The sequence below is a fragment of the Ambystoma mexicanum genome, chromosome 6q (assembly GCF_040938575.1).
Source record: "Ambystoma mexicanum isolate Mex_15411 chromosome 6q, UKY_AmexF1_1, whole genome shotgun sequence".
In the NCBI taxonomy this organism is placed as follows: domain Eukaryota; kingdom Metazoa; phylum Chordata; class Amphibia; order Caudata; family Ambystomatidae; genus Ambystoma; species Ambystoma mexicanum.
In genome coordinates this window covers 488,229,948-488,249,540 of record NC_090937.1, presented here as the reverse complement: position 1 = coordinate 488,249,540, position 19,593 = coordinate 488,229,948, and the positions used below count along the sequence as shown (strand labels likewise).

General features: G+C 45.1%; 1 protein-coding gene across 4 annotated transcripts in view; it reads right to left on the bottom strand.

The window, feature by feature from the left end:
* BDH2 (3-hydroxybutyrate dehydrogenase 2) overlaps positions 1 to 19,593 on the bottom strand; it is a 444,818-nt gene that overhangs the window by 396,260 nt on the left and 28,965 nt on the right. For all 4 annotated transcript variants that reach the window (XM_069630973.1, XM_069630976.1, XM_069630975.1 and 1 more), the window contains exon 2: positions 19,361 to 19,440. In XM_069630973.1, the coding sequence (XP_069487074.1) occupies positions 19,361 to 19,440 (80 nt within the window). The remainder of the gene's footprint in view (positions 1 to 19,360; positions 19,441 to 19,593) is intronic.

The following is a 19,593-nucleotide window of genomic DNA, read 5'->3' as shown; positions in this document are numbered from 1 at the left end:
AACCTGTGAAGCTATAAGTCTGGCACTTAGTAAAAGCCCTAAGGTACTTCCTAAACTCCTCACCAAGAATCTCTGCTGATTTATGTGCATACAATGCTGTGCGGGCAGGTGAGAGCGGTGTGTAAAACCTATGAACAGTCACAATCTTATGAGGACTAAGGTGGTGATCTTTCCCTGGCTGATTTCTCAAATAGAATAGAGCCTCAAGAGGCTCAGACTAAACACAAGGGGACCCAACCCTGTCATAATTGTCAGCATTGCACTAATATCCTTCCAGGCAATACAATTTCACACCCAAACACAGGGAAGCCCATTACACTGAAACATTCATGCACCGGCGAATCCTCGAATGTGGTCTATGCGCTTAAATGCCCCTGTGGTTTCTATTATGTTGGGATTACCATGAGAAAGGCCAAATTACGTTGGACAGAGCATAAATCCAATATTCGGACGAAAAGTCTCAGATCCCCAATATCAACGCACTTCCTAGAAGCCAAACATAGCATTGCTCAACTGAAATGCATGATCTTGGAACAAGTAAGGGTGGGACCAAGAGGGGTGATGTCCACAAGAGGCTACTCCAGAGGGAGATTGCTTGGATTGATCTCTTGGACTGTTTGAGCCCAAGAGGAATGAACTGTGAATTTGATCTTGTGTGTTTTCTTTAGTGTTTTCCTTAGTGTTGTTTTTAGCGCATTTTTCTATTTTTGTTAAGTTGCACGTAGACAGTCAGTAATGAAAGCTAAGATAGTGCTAATGAACTATGTGCCTCTAAGCACCTAGTACAGTGTTTAAGAGGCTAGATCTGAAATATGAGTTCCAATGATGAATTGAGTGTATTTAATACCTGTGAATTTGTTGGCTTTGACAGAAACCAGATCTAATGGTGAAGTTCATTGGGATCTAGTGGTGAAGTTCATTGTGATACTCCAGATTGTGAACGGCATAGGCACCGGGAGCTCTTGGTTGAGTCAATACCTTGTGAGTCTGGTAACAGGCAGAAACTTTAAAGAATGTGAGCGGGCATTGTACCGCAGGACAAATATAATGTGTATGTAATGGTTGTTCACTTTCTAGGGGCCTCATTGGGGTCAGTGTATAAAATATTTTCTTGTAATTGATGTTAATGGTGTGACTGGATTTTCTTGTAATTGATGGTGACCTTCGGATAGATAGGTGCGACTGGATTTCTGGATCACACCATTCTCACCTGTTGGTCTCCATCACGACCTAGCGGGAGGTTGGGGCCTGGGGCAGTATTATACTGCCGGGCGCCCCTCCTCCCGCCATTTATTAGCTTACCCTACATTAAGACATCCAAAATGTAAAGCGCCAGGTGGGGGCACCATAGGGTTTTTACTATTTAGATGCCCCCTCCTCCCGCCTCTTATGCTTCACCACAAATTACTCAGATACGCATGTCCTCACCTAGATGCACTTATCGGCACAGTAACACCGCTACCTTCCCTAGACACACTTTTCATGACTACTACCTCATTCCACACGTACGAGAGACGTCATATATGGACACTCACAAACTGATGTGCCACTGAGATCTTTAATGCCCATACGCCCATGCGCGTAATTATCAGGTCGACCCGATCATCATGCCATGCGGAACCAGTTTCCACTTGGAATTAACTTTTAACTCATAGACGTGGAGATTGCTTCGGCTGAACAAAGAGCATATGCGGGTGGGAGCGGCCTTTTGCTAGCTGGTGTGCTGCAAGCGCCCAGTCCCACACCAAGATGGAAGTCAGGAGCCGAGACGCGCATGCGCGCCAGCTCCATGACGACCATGTAAATAGAACACTTCCGAGCAGCGCGTCCCAACGACGGGTTGCTCGGTTGTACTGGGAGTTGCATGACGTCTAATGGGGAGTGTTGGCAATGAGAAATCCGAAGAACCCATATTATGACGGGTATTTAATATATTGAGCAACTCCATTACTATAGAACATGTCAGGGCTCCAACACATGTGAGTCTGAAATAGTCTTCGTGCTAACTGGTCATAGTTAACCCACACGAGTGGTGTTTTCCGCTTGTATCTAATATATTGTGCAACTCCATTACTAGAGAACACGGCAGGGCTCCAACATATGAGAGTCTGAAATAGTCGTTGTGCTAATTTGCCATAGTTAACCCACACGAGTGGTATTCTCCGCTTGAGGTATGGACAGCGTTTTAGCCTAGAGTCTAGGTCTGAGCACATTGAATACAGCGTATCTTGGCCTGCACCGTTGTGTAAGCCCTTAGGTTGCTTCTAAGTGGATTTTCTGTGCAGAAAACGGGTAACATAATTCATCTGTGTCAGAATTAATTCAGTTACTCTATCAAGTTTAAAGTTGTCACCATTGCAGGGTAACACGTTTACAATACATTAAATGCACACCTTTGCTCTCCTTTTGCCCTTAGCCATCGCTCACTGGAGGTCGCAGCCTATCATCTTCACTTTACCCAGGGAGAGGTACTTCTCTTCTTTTCGGGTAAGTATATTTAATGACGTTTGTACCAGGTTAATAGTTGACTTGTAGTTCAGAATATATCCTTACTATGCACTATTACATGTTTACCACACAGGTTGATACCGGTTTTTGCTACATACACAGGAATCAAGGTCAGTGCTACTCTTCACTGGAGAGTTACTTGAGAAATATCTCTGTTTCAATAGAGGTCTAATTATTGTAGGAATTAATGAACATTTCTGAAACTGTAACACACCCCGCCCTGAAGAAGGATTTTTGTTTAATCCGAAACGCGTCGGCACACATGATTTATATGAGTGCATTTGGGAAACTCTGAGCAGAAAAAAATATACTGCCCAGAATGAGAATCAAGTCAATGTGGTCTTTCTGTGTTGTTTAGCCACATGTGAATTCCTTGTTTAATTCAAATCAAATATGCCATAGTGTGTATAATTTTCTGAATACATTTCGGTTCTTGTGAGGACTGTTAATCAGCCCAAAATACTGTCATTGTTTCAGTAACGGTCAATATACGAATTTTGTTGTTAATGATTGTCCACATTATTAAGTAATAGTGTGGCTGTATACTGGTTTTCAGGTAAAATGTACATATATAAAATAATACTTGATCTGTCTAAACACTGTTTTGTCTCTCTTGTGGTGCCTTTCTGTAGACGAGCAGATAGACAGAGCCTAATATACTTTATTGATCAAATTAATTAATCATGAACTTAGTCAATGCTGATTGCATCGTAACAAACCTGGAGTGTTGACTCTCGTGATCCAATACCTATCCCTTTGGGAATGGGATCCAATTCACGAGATTCTAAAAATAATAACGGGGACTGTGTCCCATCAGGAATGCAGCAAAGGGCTATCAGCTGGTAACGGTTGGTGTGTGTTTGGTGATTTCTCAAATAAAACAGGATGATTAGTAGGCGATAGTGCCAGTTTTTATGCAAATTAATACATACTTTCGACAATTGAGACTTGAGAACACCATTTAGTCTTTCCACTATTCAATTGGCCTGGGGTGGTACACCAAACACAAATTGCCCTGAACCCCCAAGAGTGATCTAATATCTGCAAATAAGGCATTAAAGAAGTGGGTCCCATTGTGAGGACCTCACAAATTCCCCACCGTGGCAATCCCTCACTCCCCAAAAGATTTGCTGCAGACTTAGCATCCTGGAATACACAAGAACCAGCCTCGAGCCAACGGAAAAATGGGCAGACTACAACAATCAGATGACGAAAATTGTTACATTAGTTAATCATGTCGACAAAGTCTATGTGGTGCTCTTGAAATGGCCCCAAGGGCCTGGTAAACTCCTCTTATCATCCTCAAGGTGTTACCAGGATTGAATTCCCTATAAACTATACAGTTCCCTACATATCTACTTACCTGTTCTTGGAGGTTTGGTATAAGGCATTCCTCCTGGGGCTCTGCTGCGATTTGTCATTAACAAGTGTGCAATGTGTAATGTAGTTGTTTTAGAGCCACAAGAAGCAGTTCTACTGGCATTACGACCTTCCCCATAAGCTCCTGTCTCCATAGAAAATCAGTTGGTTAGATGGCACATCCTCTCTTTGCCCAGACCTCCTGTTCCTCTTCAGGTGCTTTTTCCTGCATTTCCATAATTTGAAGCAAAGGGACTGCAGTGTACGGGGCTCACAACGGTACCTGCTGGGACACTGTTTCCATTTTTGAGAAATCTGTAAATGGCAAGTATGTGGCTTCTTTCGCCGCCCTGTCTGTGGCATCATTTGCAAGTGCTATAGGGTTAGTATGCATACATTCCCTACCTCTGTGGATGGTGTTAGTGCTTTGATTAAAGCAGCATGCAAGACAGGGGCCCTGTCAGATCTCCTAAACCCTCTTCTCTACCACCTTGACAAGCCTGAATGCACAGTGGAGGTTCCATCCGCTGAGGCAGAATACATTGTGACTGACCTCCCCTTACTCAGTTCCAGTGACTTTATAAGTGCCACTATTTCAGCCGCTTGCGCTGAGTAATGTGAAGGCAACCATTTTGTCACTCTGATCTGGTATTTCCCATCCACAAGGCCCACAACAGCTGCACCCTTATGCCTCTCACCAGTGTCCTGATTGATTGTCAAGGACCCATCACCAAAAAGAGTACCATACCACCCTCCAAGGCATCCTCGTTAACATTTGTCCTTTCTTCCTCTTCTTCCTCATAAGTCGCACAATCATGAATAATACTCTCAGGTTTCACACTGGCTCAGCTACAAATGTTGCAGGATTGACAAAGTTGACACAGTACTGGATGTATGGAAGCATTCGATAAGATAACCTCATACCGTGAGACTCTCTGGGTTGTCAAAGTCGACTTGGACTTTTCCAAGATTGCAAAAACCACATGCTCCATGTACAATGTCACCAGGAAACCCACAGTAATGGTTGAGGACTTTTGAATTACAAAAGCCGCTGCTGCTAAAACCTGTTCAGAAGGAAACGGTCCATGCATCACTGAGTCTAGGAGTCCACTATAGTATGCTTAAGGTTTATGGCCTAGCAATATTTGCTGGGCCACGGCCGCTGTCATCACCTGCCCGTTTGAGTGTGAAAATAGATTAAATGGTTCCTTGTAATTTGGGGTAGCCAAGACCGGAGCATTCCTGATCGCTGCATTGTTTTCCCAAAAGCAGGTCACCTTTTCTTCAGACCATTCTATCAGACCCTTCCCCTTCTGCACTTCCTTAAGTCCCTCCAGTAAAGGTCTCACGTAACTAGCATAGTCAAAGATCCATGATCTACAATAGTTACAAAGCACCAGAAACTGCTGCATTTGTTTCATTATGACTGGCAGGGGCGTATCTGGACTGCGGTGGCTCTCTTTGACATTACCTTCCTTCCTGCGGGCGATATAACTTTCTGTTACACTCACTTTATATCCCTGGGGGTGTCTGGAAGGCTCTGAGATCTGGAACCCTGGAGGCGTAGTTGCCCAGTGTTGAATAATGAATCTTAGTTATTTGTAGAGTGAGCTATCCGTCCTGTGTTTCTTGTGCAGGGGCGCTTGACATTTGTTGGCGAGCTGCCCGAGTTGCTTCACTGGTGCAGTACGCCTTCCATGGGCCCAGGCCGGCTGTGACCCCGAATCTGCTGGTAGGCAGGTAGGTTTGTTAATTGTAAGTCTTCGTTCTGTTTATGGTAGGAATCCGTTAATGTCTTTATCTCCTTCTTTTCATGTGCGAAGGTCTTGATGCTGGCGTGCCAGACAGAGGCACGTTTTCTAGGTAAGAGAAAGCACGAATCGCAGCGCCTTCATTGTCTTTTAAAGCTAACCTGTGTTTTCTTCTTCTTCTCCTCACAGGCCGCTGTGGTGCTGCGAGTGGATGAGAGCGCGATGAAAACAGGCACCCGGAATCCGTTAAGGTAAGTACAGCGCTGTGCGGTTGTTTAATATTGAAAGCGAACCTGAATATGTCTCTTTTTCTTTGCAGATGTTGCTGTGGTGCTCCGGATGGAAGTGTGGCGTAGTGCAATGGAATTCAGACGAGACTGATGGAATTCGATGTTTTGGAAGCTTGCTTTCTAATATTGTTTTTCCCTTTCTTGTTATTGCAGGTCGCAATGTTCGAACAGCAGCTGCGGTAGCAGTTCGCCGGAAGTCCTCAAGCTAGTACTCACAGGTGAGTGATGTTTCTTCTTCTCTCGGTTTCCACAGATTGCAGCCCAGTTGAGATGCTGAGTGCTGGATGGCGTTTTCTCAGGTAAGGCAGAATAATCTTGTTCTTGCAGGATTACAGGAAGATGATGAAGACCAGGAGCTGGACATGGGAGCGTCACGCTGCGAGTTGCAGAATAACTCAAAGCGTGTTCTGCAGTCAGGGTGTGGTTTATATAGCCCAGGTAAAGTAGTACCAGGGAAAGTAGTTCCAGGCCTGCCACACCCAAAACACTAGACCGCATGGCTTGGTTCTTAGAACTAAACTGTGGGTGCTTCCATGTTGGATTTAAAGGCCCATGTACATAAATGGGACCTAGTTTGAACAGCCCTTCCTTCCTACATATGAGCCTGGTGCCAAAGGCGCCAGGACTGGCTCCAGGAGCCCTTTTGCAGTGGTTTTAATGCCCTCAGGGTTCTGGTGGGAGCCTGCTTGTGGCACAACTTGTGCCCCCTCACAGTGGTCATGACAGCACTCCCCCCTAAGGCCCCTCTCATGGTATCCTTCCTGTCCGGTCGGGTTTGGTGGGGTTATCCAAGTGAAACATCAGACGTGGTGCGTGGTTCCCAAGTTCTGTTTTGAGGCCCGTACCCTTTCCAGTCCACTAAATAGTATAGCTTGGATCTGGTACGTTTCGAATCTAGGATGTTTCTAACTTCAAATTCAGGCTCTCCATCAACTAGCACAGGTTTTGGTGGTATTAAGACTCGGGTTCCTGTTTGTACAGGTTTTACAAGTGACACATGGAACACCGGATGAATTTGCATGCTTGATGGTAAGGCTAACTTGACAGCCATCGGATTTATCACCGATTCGATGGTATAGGGTCCTACATGTCTTGGACGAAAGGTCCGGGTACCTTTTATGGGCACATGTTTTGATGCCAACCAGACTGTCTCCAACTTGGTAATCAGGAGCTTTCTTTCAATGCCGGTCCTTTTTTTTGTCTGTCTTTGGCTTGCAGTAAATGTTCATTTGCCCTTTTGAAGGCTTGGGTTATGCTTGTGTGTAGAGCCTGTACCGCTGGCATTTCCAAGGACGTTGGGGATTCTATTTCAGGCGTATGTGGATGTCTTCCGTATATTGTATAGAACGGGCTTTGTCCCGTGCTGGTGTGTATGGAGTTATTGTATGCGTATTCTGCTATCCATAACAAGTCTTTCCAATTATATTCCACTTTATGCAGCATGCAACGTAGATACTGTTCTAATGTCTGGTTTGTTCTTTCTGTTTGTCCATCCGTTTGGGGGGTGATGGCTACTGGATAATCGAACATCGATTTGTGCCATGGTGCAACATTTCCTCCAGAAGGTGGATACAAATTGGCTTCCACAATCTGAGATTAGGACTGAGGGGAAACCATGCAGTTTTATAATCTGTTCAAGAAATGCTTTTGCCAGACCGGTAGCCTTAGGAAGTCCTTTGAATGGAATGAAATGTGCCATTTTAGAGAACAGGTCTACAACCACCAGAATGGCATTAAAACCTTGACAGGGAGGTAAATCTGTAATAAAATCAAGAGAAAGAGTATGCCAGGGAGCCAGTGGAATATCCAGTGGTTGTAAGAGACCAGCTGGTTTCTGTTTTTGTGATTTATTCTGTGCACATATCCCACAGGAAAGAACATATCGAGCAATTTCCTTATGCCAGGATGGCCACCAATAATTCCGTTTAACCTTGGCTAGAGTCTTAGCAATTCCGGGATGGCCTTCGATCAAGGAATTGTGATAACCAGACATGACCAATTCTTGCAGATCTTTACTTGGTAGATATAGTCATTCCCTGAAGTAGGGTAATCCATCCAGAACCGTGTGATGTTCATTTTGGGAATTCCATTTCTACTAGATCTCAGGGTTCATTAAGGTTCGAATCTTATCTTGATGTTCACTCAGAGTCAATGTGGTGGTGAGTCCTAGTAGTTTATCACTTGGGATGATGGCAACAGGGTCCGGGGTACTGTTCGTTTTCTCTTCAATACCCATATGAGACAAGGCATTGGCCTTCCCATTCCGAACTCCCGGTCGGTATGTTATTACGTAATCGTATTCTGCGAAGAATAGAGCCCACCGCAACTGTCATGACGATTGGGCTTTTGCTGACTTTAGGTATTGAAGGTTTTGGTGATCTGTGATTACTGTGATGGTATGTCTGGCAGCTAATAGATACTACAGCCAGGCTTTGAAGGCTGAATTTATTGCCAACAATTCTTGGTCTGTAATTGCATAGTTAAGTTCTGGTGGTGAGAATTTACATGACCTGGATCTCTTTGAGAGTGAACTGCTCCGATAGCTATACTGGAAGCATCCGTTTCCACCATATAGGGGAGATCAGGGCGAGGCTGTTGTAAAATTGGCACGGAGGTGAATCTTTTCTTGAGTTCTTGAAAGGCCTGTTCTGCCTTTTCAGTCCATTGGAATTTTTTGTTGTTTTTTTCACAGCAACGATGTGATTGGGTGGACTATCTGTGAGAAATCTGGAATAAATCGGCGATAGAAATTGGCAAAGCCGAGCATGCTTTGGGTTCCTTTAAGTGAAGAAGGTGAAGGCCAATTAAGGATGGCATCTACTTTGTGTAAATCCATCTCGACTCCCTTTGGCGAGAGAACAAAACCGAGGAACTCAACTTCGGTGACATAGAAGGAGCATTTCTTGAGTTTAGCGTACAGTTTGTGCTGGCAACGTTTTGCAAGGACTGAGCGAACATGTTCCACATGATCTCTTACAGTGGGGGAATACACCAGGATGTCGTCAATATAGACCAGGGCACAGACATCGATTAATTCCTGTAATACATCATTCATGAAGTATTGGAACGCTGCAGGAGCGTTGCACAGGCCGAAAAACATGACCTGATATTCGAACAGGCCATACTTGGTGCGAAACGCGGTTTTCCATTCATCCCCTTTCTTAACACGTACAAGGTAGTATGCTCCTCTGAGGTCTAGTTTGGTGTTGATTCGGGCATCCTTGACTTGGAGCAACAGTTCTGGGATAAGGGGCAAAGAGTAGCGTTTTTTTTACTGTAATTTGATTAAGCTTGCAGTAAGATGCAAGTCCTCAAATCTCCTTCCTTCTTGGGTACGAAGAATAAGGGAGAGGCTGCCAGTGACTTTGACGGGCGGATAAACCCATTAGCCTTGTATTGATCCAGATAGGACTTCAAGTGGAGATTTTCGGTTTCCGTAAGTGCATAAATTCGACCACAAGGAACCTGTGCGCCAGGTATTAGGTCCTATGACTGTCAGATCGACCTATGTGGTGGTAATGTGTTAGCCTGTTCCTTCTGAAAAACATCTTGATAATCCTGATATTCTGTTGGTAAGGTGTCCATTGGTTCCGCGATCCCCAATGCTATTCCTTGAACAGGTTTCAGGTTTGGCTATAGTATAGATTTCAGGTAGCAAGCGTGGGTGCATTAGTCGGAAAAAGGTCAGTCTCTTTGCACGCCAGTCTATGTGCAGATTGTGAATTACTAACCATGGCATCCCTGAGATCAACTGGAACTGAGGAGCTTTGATGAGGTCAAACGTGATTGCTTCTTGATTTCCATCCTGAAACAGAAGGGTTAATTCTGTTGTGCATTGGGTTACTGGTCCCGAAGCAATTTCTGTACCGTCAACAGTAGTTACCTTTTCAGTTGTTGGTTTTGTGCATAAGGGAAGACCCATTTCTGTTGCCAGATCTCGATCTATGTAATTGCCAACTGCTCCGCTGTCTATATATGCCTTTATGGCATGCATCCGTGACGGTCATTGGTGATTGATCAAGGTTACTGGTAGGGCGAAATGTGAGGTCTGTGACTCATCCTTTTTGCTCGACAAGCAGACCTCTACGCTTGCCAGGCCTGGTATTTTTCCGATTCCTTTCCATCATCTTCTTTCTCTGTAGCGCCTACCTCCTTCCTTGGAGGTTTCACTGGCCATTCTTTGAGGTAGGTGACCCGATTTACTGCAGTATAGGCATAACTGTAGCTGTCTCCTCTTGTCTCTTTCACCCTTGGTTAAAGGAGGTCGTACTCCTCCAATCTGCATGGGTTCTGGGGTATTTTCTGATGAACGTTGAACATTATCTTTTGAACGTACGTACATTGCACGATTTTCGAGTCTACTTCGGTCTGTTCTTCGATCCTGTAATCTGTGGTCCAACTGAACTACCAGGTTGATAAACTCTGCACAGTCTTTAGGTGGGTCTACCACTTGAGCAAGGACATCCTTCAGGTCTCCTCGTAGGCCCCGATGAAACAACGTTGTTCTTTTATCTTCTGACCACCCCGCTTCTACAACCAATCTATTAAAGGTGGCAATATAGGTCAGCAAATCTTGATTCCCTTGGCGGAGGGACAGGAGTTCATTATCAAGAGCTTGTTCATGCAAGTGTTGAGCAAATAACTTTTCCATCTCCTGTTGAAAACCCCTGAAGTTCTGCAGTAATGGGTCAGCCCGGCTCACTAAAGGTACCGACCAGTCTGCGGTACTGCCACTCAAATATGATAACACGAAGGCCACCCTCGCCTGGTCGTTTGGGAAAGCCCCAGGCCTACAAAGAAAATGGAGGCGGCACTGGTTCATGAATGTTGCGTACCTTCCGGCGACTCCATTTAACCGTTCTGGTGGTGCCAGGGGAACTGCTCCCGGCAACGTTATCTGTACTGGATTGACTGATGATGGTGTAGCGACGGATGGGGTGAATCCGGGCAATGGAGCCTGCCCTGCCTGTGTTTGTAGTAGCTGTTTGCTTAGATCATCTGTAGGGTCTTTTGTGACTATTAACTCTCGCCTTAAGGCATTGGTTTCCTGCCGGGCTGCATGTACATCGGCATGTAATTGTTCCAAAAGCTAGGCTAACTGATCAGTTTCAGATGTCTCCATGATGCCCAGGTGGATAGGCTTCAAGTTTTGTTACGCTCACCTGATATCCCCAGGGGCGTCTGGAAGGCTCTGAGATCCGGAACCCTGGATGCGTAGTTGCCCAGTGCTGAATAATGAATCTTAGTTATTTGTAGGGTGAGCTATCCGTCCTGCATTTCTTGTGCAGGGGCGTTTGACGTTTGTTGGCGAGCTGCCCGAGTTGCTTCACTGGTGCAGTATGCCTTCCTTGGGCCCAGGCCTGCTGTGACCTCAAATCTGCTGGCAGGCAGGTAGGTTTGTTAATTGTAAGTCTTTGTTCTGTTTATGGTGGGAATTCGTTAATGTCTTTATCGCCTTCCTTTCAGGTGCGAAGGTCTTGATGCTGGCGTGCCGGATGGCGAGGCACGTTTTCTAGGTAAGAGAAAGCGCAAAGTGCAGTGCCTTTATTGTCTTTTAAAGCTAACCTGTGTTTTCTTCTTCTTCTCCTCACAGGCTGCTTTGGCGCTGCGAGTGGGCGATGAAAAACAGGCCCCCGGAATCCGTTAAGGTAACTACAGTAGTGCTGTGCGGTTGTTTAATATTGAAAGTGAACCTGAATATATCTCTTTTTCTTTGCAGATGTTGCTGTGGTGCTCCAAATGGAAGCATGGCGTAGCGCAATGGAATTCAGGTAAGACTGATGTAATTCGATGTTTTGGAAGCGCGCATTCTAATATTGTTTTTCTCGTTATTGCAGGTCGCAATGTTCGAACAGCAGCTGTGATAGCGGAAGTCCTTAAGCTAGTACTCACAGGTGAGTGATGTTTCTTCTTCTTACAGTTTCCACAGATTGCCGCCTAGTTGAGATGCTGATGGTTTTTCCTCAGGTAAGGCAGAATAATCTTGTACATAAATGGGACCTAGTTTGAACAGCCCTTCCTTCCTACATATGAGCCTGGTGCCAAAGGCGCCAGGACTGGCTCCAGGAGCCCTTTTGCAGTGGTCTTAAGGACCTCAGGGTTCTGGTGGGAGCCTGCTTGTGGTACAGTGTGTGCCCCCTCACAGTGGTCATGACACTTTCTCCAAATATACTACCTGTGTCTGGCAGTAATGCAATTTATTTTTGTCCACTTTGTACCCCTTCTCCATAAGCAGGGTGAGGGGTGTTATTGAATCTCCTCAACACTGCTCTTCTGAAGTGCCACATACTAGTAAGTAGTCCACATACTGAATTACTGTACTAGGCACATGTAAATTCCCACAAATCTATTTGAACCACCCTATTGAAAACACTGAGATTCTCTGTACCCCTAGGGCAACCTCGTGTGCTCGAATCTCTGACCACGATTCATAAACGGTGTGAGGTACTGAGAATCGGCGTGCAAGGCGACCGAGAAAAATACATTCTTTAAATCAATCACAGAAGTGGGTCGACCCAGTAGGGTACTACAGAGAATGGTAGCAGGATTTGGTAGCAGTGGGAATTCTGCCTAATCAATACGATCCTCCAACTGGACCTCTTCGCTTTCTTCACAGGGTATATGGCTGTGTTACATGGGGACACAGGAGGTTGTATTATGACTTACTTCAACAACACCATAATGTTCTCATAAATCCATTCGTCAGCTTTTCTAGACAGGTGGTACAACTTAACCCACTGTAGTATTGCACCAGGTTTAAATGTTGTCTGCACTGCTCCAACACTCTTTAACAGCCCCACATCATGAGGACTGCTGGTCCGTAAATGGTCCAGTACCTTCTCCAAATCCTCCTTTCAATATGGCGATGTATTTCTTATGATCAGCATGGTCTAGGGTACTTCCCTTTGCTCTATCGCTACCTTGCAAGGCACCCCAATCTCAAAAACTATCTTTCCTGTGTCTTCGGTGTCTTCAAACAAATGCTTGTCGGACACATCCCTTAGTAATAAGGTCGAATCGATGCACAGAACTGTACGCCACTCTCCACCTTCCTCATCAATGCCTGAGCGAACCACCCTGTTCTTCTTGAGGACTACTGCTTCTAGGAGAAATGTAACAATGGTGTTACCTCCTGCGGCACAGCCGGGCGAAACAAAAATTCAATCGGTACCCGCCATGTCTGATCTATAATTCTCGGGACCCAACTCAACAGACCCATTACGCCCCCCCTCTCCCTTATCGCGCTATCACTACGGTATGCATGCAAAAGCGCTGCTTTTTTGTACCGGATACAAACCTGGAGTCAGGCATACTATCCCTTTCTTTCTTTAATAGTTTTTTTTCATAATGTGCCCAATACCATATCAGAGTTCAGTTTCTAAGCACAGATCTGGGATTCGACCCTCTGCTGCTCTGCGTGATCTTGCTTCCAAGACCAGTGCGTTGCCATTGTGCTATCCTCCATGAAAGCATTCGACATGTGGAGTCGACTGAGGAGATCTCTGCCCAAGAGATTCGGCAGAATATCTGTACAATCCAACAAAGGAGCAGATACATTTTGTGTACCTACCTCAATACGTAGATCCTCGGTGTAAGGAACTGTCAGGAAAGCCCCAGGGAATCCCTGCATGCCCATTATTTTGCATGACAAGGGGAACTCACCTTCCTTGATGCAAGATTTTGTAGCTCATGTATCAACGATAAATGAAAATGTAAAGTCACCTACCTGTACACCTATGTGGGGTTCCTCTACCAGATCAGCAGTAACAGTTGGGACTGGACACATCAAGAGATCCCTGTGGGCTGTCCTAATCCTGGTACATATATTCACTGGGGAGCGGGAAAGGATTCCCTCCAAATACGCTTGCTCCAGTGTGGTGAGTGCCTGTTCCCGGGGGTAAAGGATTTTTCTTCCATGTCTGTACCGGTGCCTGTGCTGGCACGGTCGATTGAATCATATATGTGTGTCCAGCCCCAGATGCCCGCTTCTGTTCAACCAGTATCTGCTGTGATTGCATAGAACCTGGGGCATATGGCATGCTAGGGGGTTGCATTTCCTGTGCACCTACGTTAAAATACTGTGGCCTGCTGCGAAAATCTCGTGCCACTTGTCCCATCCTTCCACATGACCAACACTAGCTTCCATACAATCCTCCATAATTTTTTCCCATCAGCCCATTAAACTGGGGCCCCATTCCTCCGAACATTCCAGATGACGCACCTTCTCGTGAAAATCTTCTCCTAAACCCTTGGAAACCCTCTCATTTGCCTCTGACCGGGAGCATAGCCATCCATCCAACCTTGTGCCATACCCAATTCACCATGTTCATGTTGTCTCGATTGTCCCTGCTGTCCTTCTATTGACCTGGTAATCGCTGCTCCTTCCAAACACATCTTCGCTAACTTTTTCTGAACAAGTCTGCCCTCTGCCTTTTTTGCCTCTTCTATGCTCTCCTTTTTCTTCTCCAGTCTCCTTTTGCAAAAATGCACAATGTGTGTCAGAATTTGCAGCCAACTCATAGCCTCCATCCCCACTAATTTGTCTATATTCTGCTGGACTTCTTTAGGAAGGCCCTTTTTTAACATGTGGTAAAAAATCATAACATTCTCATCCCAAGCTTCTCCCGTCTCTGCCTTCCACATCTCCTGAATTAACTGGATATGTGTGGCAGGATCATGGTCTAACTTCATTGTCTTGGCCAGAGTAGAATTGATATCTGGAATATTAGGGTACATAAACTGCAAGGCCCCCCCATACCTGTGCCCTGTAAATATTGAATGCTGCTCCATAGTGGGTGTTTGTATCCAACTGAACTCCCAGATTGCCCTCTGACCTCCAAAGTTTTTGTGACCGTTGCCCTAGTTAAGCTGCGACTAAGCTTTTCATGTCCCCTATGACCAACAGGACACCGGCAGTGTGTTTCTCTAATGCATAAATCCACTTCCCCACAACTGAAGTGAGCGAAGGGAGGGTCTTCATTAAATTATTCTGGTCCATGTGTGACCACGGTAGATAATGTGCCTTTCCCTGACCCTTCTGGAGTAATGGAAAATGAGTCACACGCGGCTTTGCTGGGCACTCCCAGATCTTTCCCTGCTGCTCACTACAGCCATATGAGTACCATGGCACGTCCAATAACCCCATGGTGTGCTCTCTGTCACTGCTACTGAAGCCAGAGATGAGGCTGCTATACCCTTTTCTCCCTGCTCAACATCGGACTCCCATTCATCCTCATCTCCTACTCCTGTCACCACATCCCCTGATTCTTCTATAGATAGGGTGATGGTTCCCATTCACCCTGCTCAAATTCTGTAACCATAACAACACTTCCCTCCTGAAGATCTACGTTAACTTCCTTCATCCAATCTTGCAAGAACTTGTCCTAGTCTCCACTTCCCTTCTCTACATCTTTTGCCTGTCTATTCACTTCTTCCTGCTCTTCACTTTTCTGCTGACGTAACAGCACTATCTCTTCTTGCGCTAGCCTCAATGCTTCTTGCAATTTTTTCAGCTCCTGCATCTCTACTGCCATTCGCAGCCTATCCTCGATCCTAGTGGTAGAAGGCGCATTCTTCCCTTTTTTGCGCATTCACAACCCTTCATCTAGTCCTCTGATTGCGGGCCTCAGTCTCCCTCGCTCCTCCACCCTTAATCTCTCTGCTAACCAAGCAAATGGGGGAGTTATTCCCTTTCCTCTCTCAACCTTTCTGCAGTCCTAATCATTGAAGGAGTTACACTTCCACTGTTCTCAGAATCCCATTTTTAAGGAATCATAGCTGATGGAGGCGTTACTTGTGTCCATCTAGCAAACACACAGGTGGCCGGCGGAGAAAATGGAGGTTCAAACTCAGGGTCTGTATACCCTTCTGCAGGCAATAAAGTTAGCACCCATATGAAGGGAGGTGCAAAAGGAATTCCCACACCCTCCCTTTTCGGCCCTCCCTCTGACACTTTAACTGCCCTTTTCATACATCCTCCATAGCTCTAAGATATTTAAATGATTCTCTCACTTCTAACCCTTGTGCCCAGTGACTAAGAAAGTATACAGGTTTTCCAGTATTCCCATATCATAGGTGCCCTCAGTTGGCCAAGAATTTAGCATTTTCCCCTTAGTTTCTCGCAGCCAGTCCCGATGGTACTTTAAAATCTTTACCTTGCAGCCAGGAAGTACCTGACACAAATAATTCAATGAAGTTTCCATACTCCAAACCAATTCCATCCTCCAACAATATTATTTCAAAATATGTGACTTAAAACACTGATGCCTAACACACGGCACAAAATGTCAATCCACTGAACCCTTTCTCCTCTTCCCAGTTTCTTAATCTTTCCCCACACTCACTCACCCCGCTCGCTTTCACCGCAATTACCCCGCTTAGCTATTCACTTTAATTACACATCTCGCTCTTACACAAAAGACAACATCTTTTCCCCAAAAACACACACCAGACAATATCTGCAAGAAATTTCCTTCACTGTAGCAGAGAAGGAGTGCAATGTTTTACACTACAACACCACTACTTTCGCTTTCTTCATCACTAGTACAGTATTCTCAACTACAATACTGTCTTTCCCTTACTACCGGAATATTCCCCTCACTACTTCGACTAACCAAGAAAAGCGAGGCGAGGGCTGCGTCCACATAGTCAATACAAAATGAAGGGTGCCAACGGTATACTCCAGAAAGGTATTTATGGGTGGACTTACTATAAGAGGCCACCTCACCCCTAGGTGAGGGTTCCAGCCAACCAGGCAAGCAAACTGAAGGGTATCAGGACAAACCTCACAATGGACGTGCGGGTGGGGATACCAGCTCACACCTCTAAAATAACAAACTAGGTAAAAATATATACAAAGGACTTATAACATAAAACAGTTAATTCACTACTTCGAAACATTCACCCTTTCAATCTCCATAATCTTGTCTTACTCCACACATGCACACTTACCTTACCAAAACCCCTTAAATCTAGGAAAACCCTCTTTTTTCCCTTATTAGCCCCCTTGCTTTACCCACCAAAAGTGTACTCCCGTGGAAATGAACTCTGAAGCTCTCCAAAGTGGTGCTTCTTCAATTCGCCCTGCACAGCTGGACCACGGTACCACACCTCCAGGAACAGACAGGCCTCTAACTAATATGACACCTGTAGACCTCTCTTTTTCACAATGCATGGATGACTGGTCCCCACAAAAAAGCGCAGCAGGCGAGTTATGCAGACAGGAGACACCCAACAACTCGGAAAGCCTGGAATCCACCCTTGGAAAAGAGTATGGGTGGACCTCTGATCACCATAACCCAAAGTCGGTCCATCACTTATGAAGCGAGTACACGTTTTGGCCGTAAAGCAAGTTTATTGTACACAAGGCCGGGAGGGCCTAGTTGATATTGTACAGTCAAACTAACCCGAGTCTGCACCCGAGTCTGCCTGAACTACACAAGTTGACTCTTTTTATGCATTTTGTAACAGAAAAAACACTCCCACGTGTTTTATTACAAATCATCCACCCACACATGATGGCCAAACCTATACAAAAGAAATCCAATTTTCTCTAATTCCCACATTCTCTTTGGTTGCATTTATCCAACTACCATCATCAGCTCAAATTCGTAGCATACCCCTTTCCTGGAGTCTTCCATGGTAGGTCATGCCATCATCACATAGTTACACATTCAAATACAAACATAATTTATTACAAGTTCCAGCTGGCCTGGAATCTCTTACCGCGGACGTGATGCATATGGTTTACAAAGACACTTAATGATGTGAGTAGGGGGGGGGGGAGTAAAAACTAGTTCCCTTTGAACTGGTGATAACTATTTCACCCGCCAAGACTTGCTAGCATCCTTGTTTCAATCTACACGCCTACCAATTGAACACGCATGGCCTCCGGACACAACCTGGGAAAATAATTGAAACCCATAAAGTGTTGGTCAACTTTGCACTTAGGTGTCCCTTCACCTCAGGTTTATTACTCAGCAGCTAACAGATGACTGGATTCCCTTGGGCAATAAATAACAGGCTCCCATGTACTTTAAAAGATTGCATCTCCTTTCCACAACAGTGCTAAACCATAAACCCCGGGCCTATCTGTGGCTGCCCATCTGATATTGTCACAGCTTCCCTTCCTCCTTGCTAAACCAGTTTTCCCAGGTCACACAGAGTACACCTCGCAAAACCCTGGTTCCAGAGTCTGCCCAAACTATGAAAGAGCACGTGGCATACAGATTTGTACATTCACCATGTACCCCAATTGTCCCAAACATGTATCCCTCAAGACCCCATCTATGTATGTCTTTTTATGTATGTTCAAGACTATGGCGTCCTCTTCACAGTGGTTTCTTCATGACAAATCTCCTTTTTCACATGTGCCTTATGAAGCTCCTTGTCCAGTTTCTAGGCACGACGTGGCACACCATACCTATATTATGTTTATATGTCATCAGCAGTTTTGATATTTATCTTGCTGCACACGTGCAAATCTAAATGTATCAACTTAAACACAAAGTAAACCCTATTCTCATTAATTATGCTAGATACATGTAAAATTGCGACATCGCACCTACTTTGCCGCTCCCCCAGTCACTAATATGGCACGTGCAACATGAACCGCTCCTTTTTATAGGCACCTTTATTGACCACCGCAACAGGGTTAAGAATGCCAGTTATCTGGTAGCTGAGGACGCTAGTAACAGGGGTAGATGCAAGATGTTACAGCAATGCGTTTGAAGCAAGATATTGAAAACAGTGTATGTGTCCAGATCATACAACAGTTAGGATGTAGTCAGAGCAGCATTCTAAGCCGACCAAGTGGCCGAACAGAAGAGTAGTGCACAGGAGCTCTTAGGTCAGAATGATCGAAAACAAGTGTTTGTGGTAGGGGTTGAGAGGCCACTGAGAAAGTGCTGAGTTGCTTGATGGAATTAAAAGGGGTTTTTTTTGGGCCCCATTACGAGTTTGGCAGTGTGGCCAAAAATTGTGGCAATGCAGTGGTAACAGAGTACCAGAGTTAACACTGCATTACGGGTTTGGCGGCAAGGTGGAGGAAAACCTCCAGCAAAACTGCTGGAGGTAATTCTGGCACCTTACACAAAAAAACAGCAATTGTGGCTTAATTACCACCAGCGGTAATGCCACCGAAATGCCCATGGAGTAGAGTCCCATGCACTCAATAAATGGGAAGCAACACTGCCTTGGTAATTCCTCCTGACCAAGTGGCGATAACGGTAAATTCATTTGGTGGTGTCTCGGCAGATTTACTGCCGAGATACCACCACACTTGTAAGGAGGCCAATTGTATCAATTAGTCAATTGTTTTAAGTTTTTGTTAGTTTTACTACAGTGTGCATGAGGTTCTGATGCAAGGCCTACTGTTCCTCACAAAGCGTTTTTTACTGAATCAGTCAGTCATAAGTAAGTCTGTTTATTTGCACCATTGAAGCCAACACTTACTATGGCAGTCGCCCGACCAATCCCCTGAGCAGCTGCAGACAACACAATGACCTTCCCTTCCAGCCGACCCATGATAACACCTGCAAAAGAAAAGAGCTTTGTGAGTTCCTTTGAAAATACCCCAAACTTTATTACTGTAACTGTACTGTAACTGCCAAACATCATCATGCACTTACCATAGACATATTTTTCTTGAGAGATTTTGAAACAGCTTGAATTCGATATTAATATTA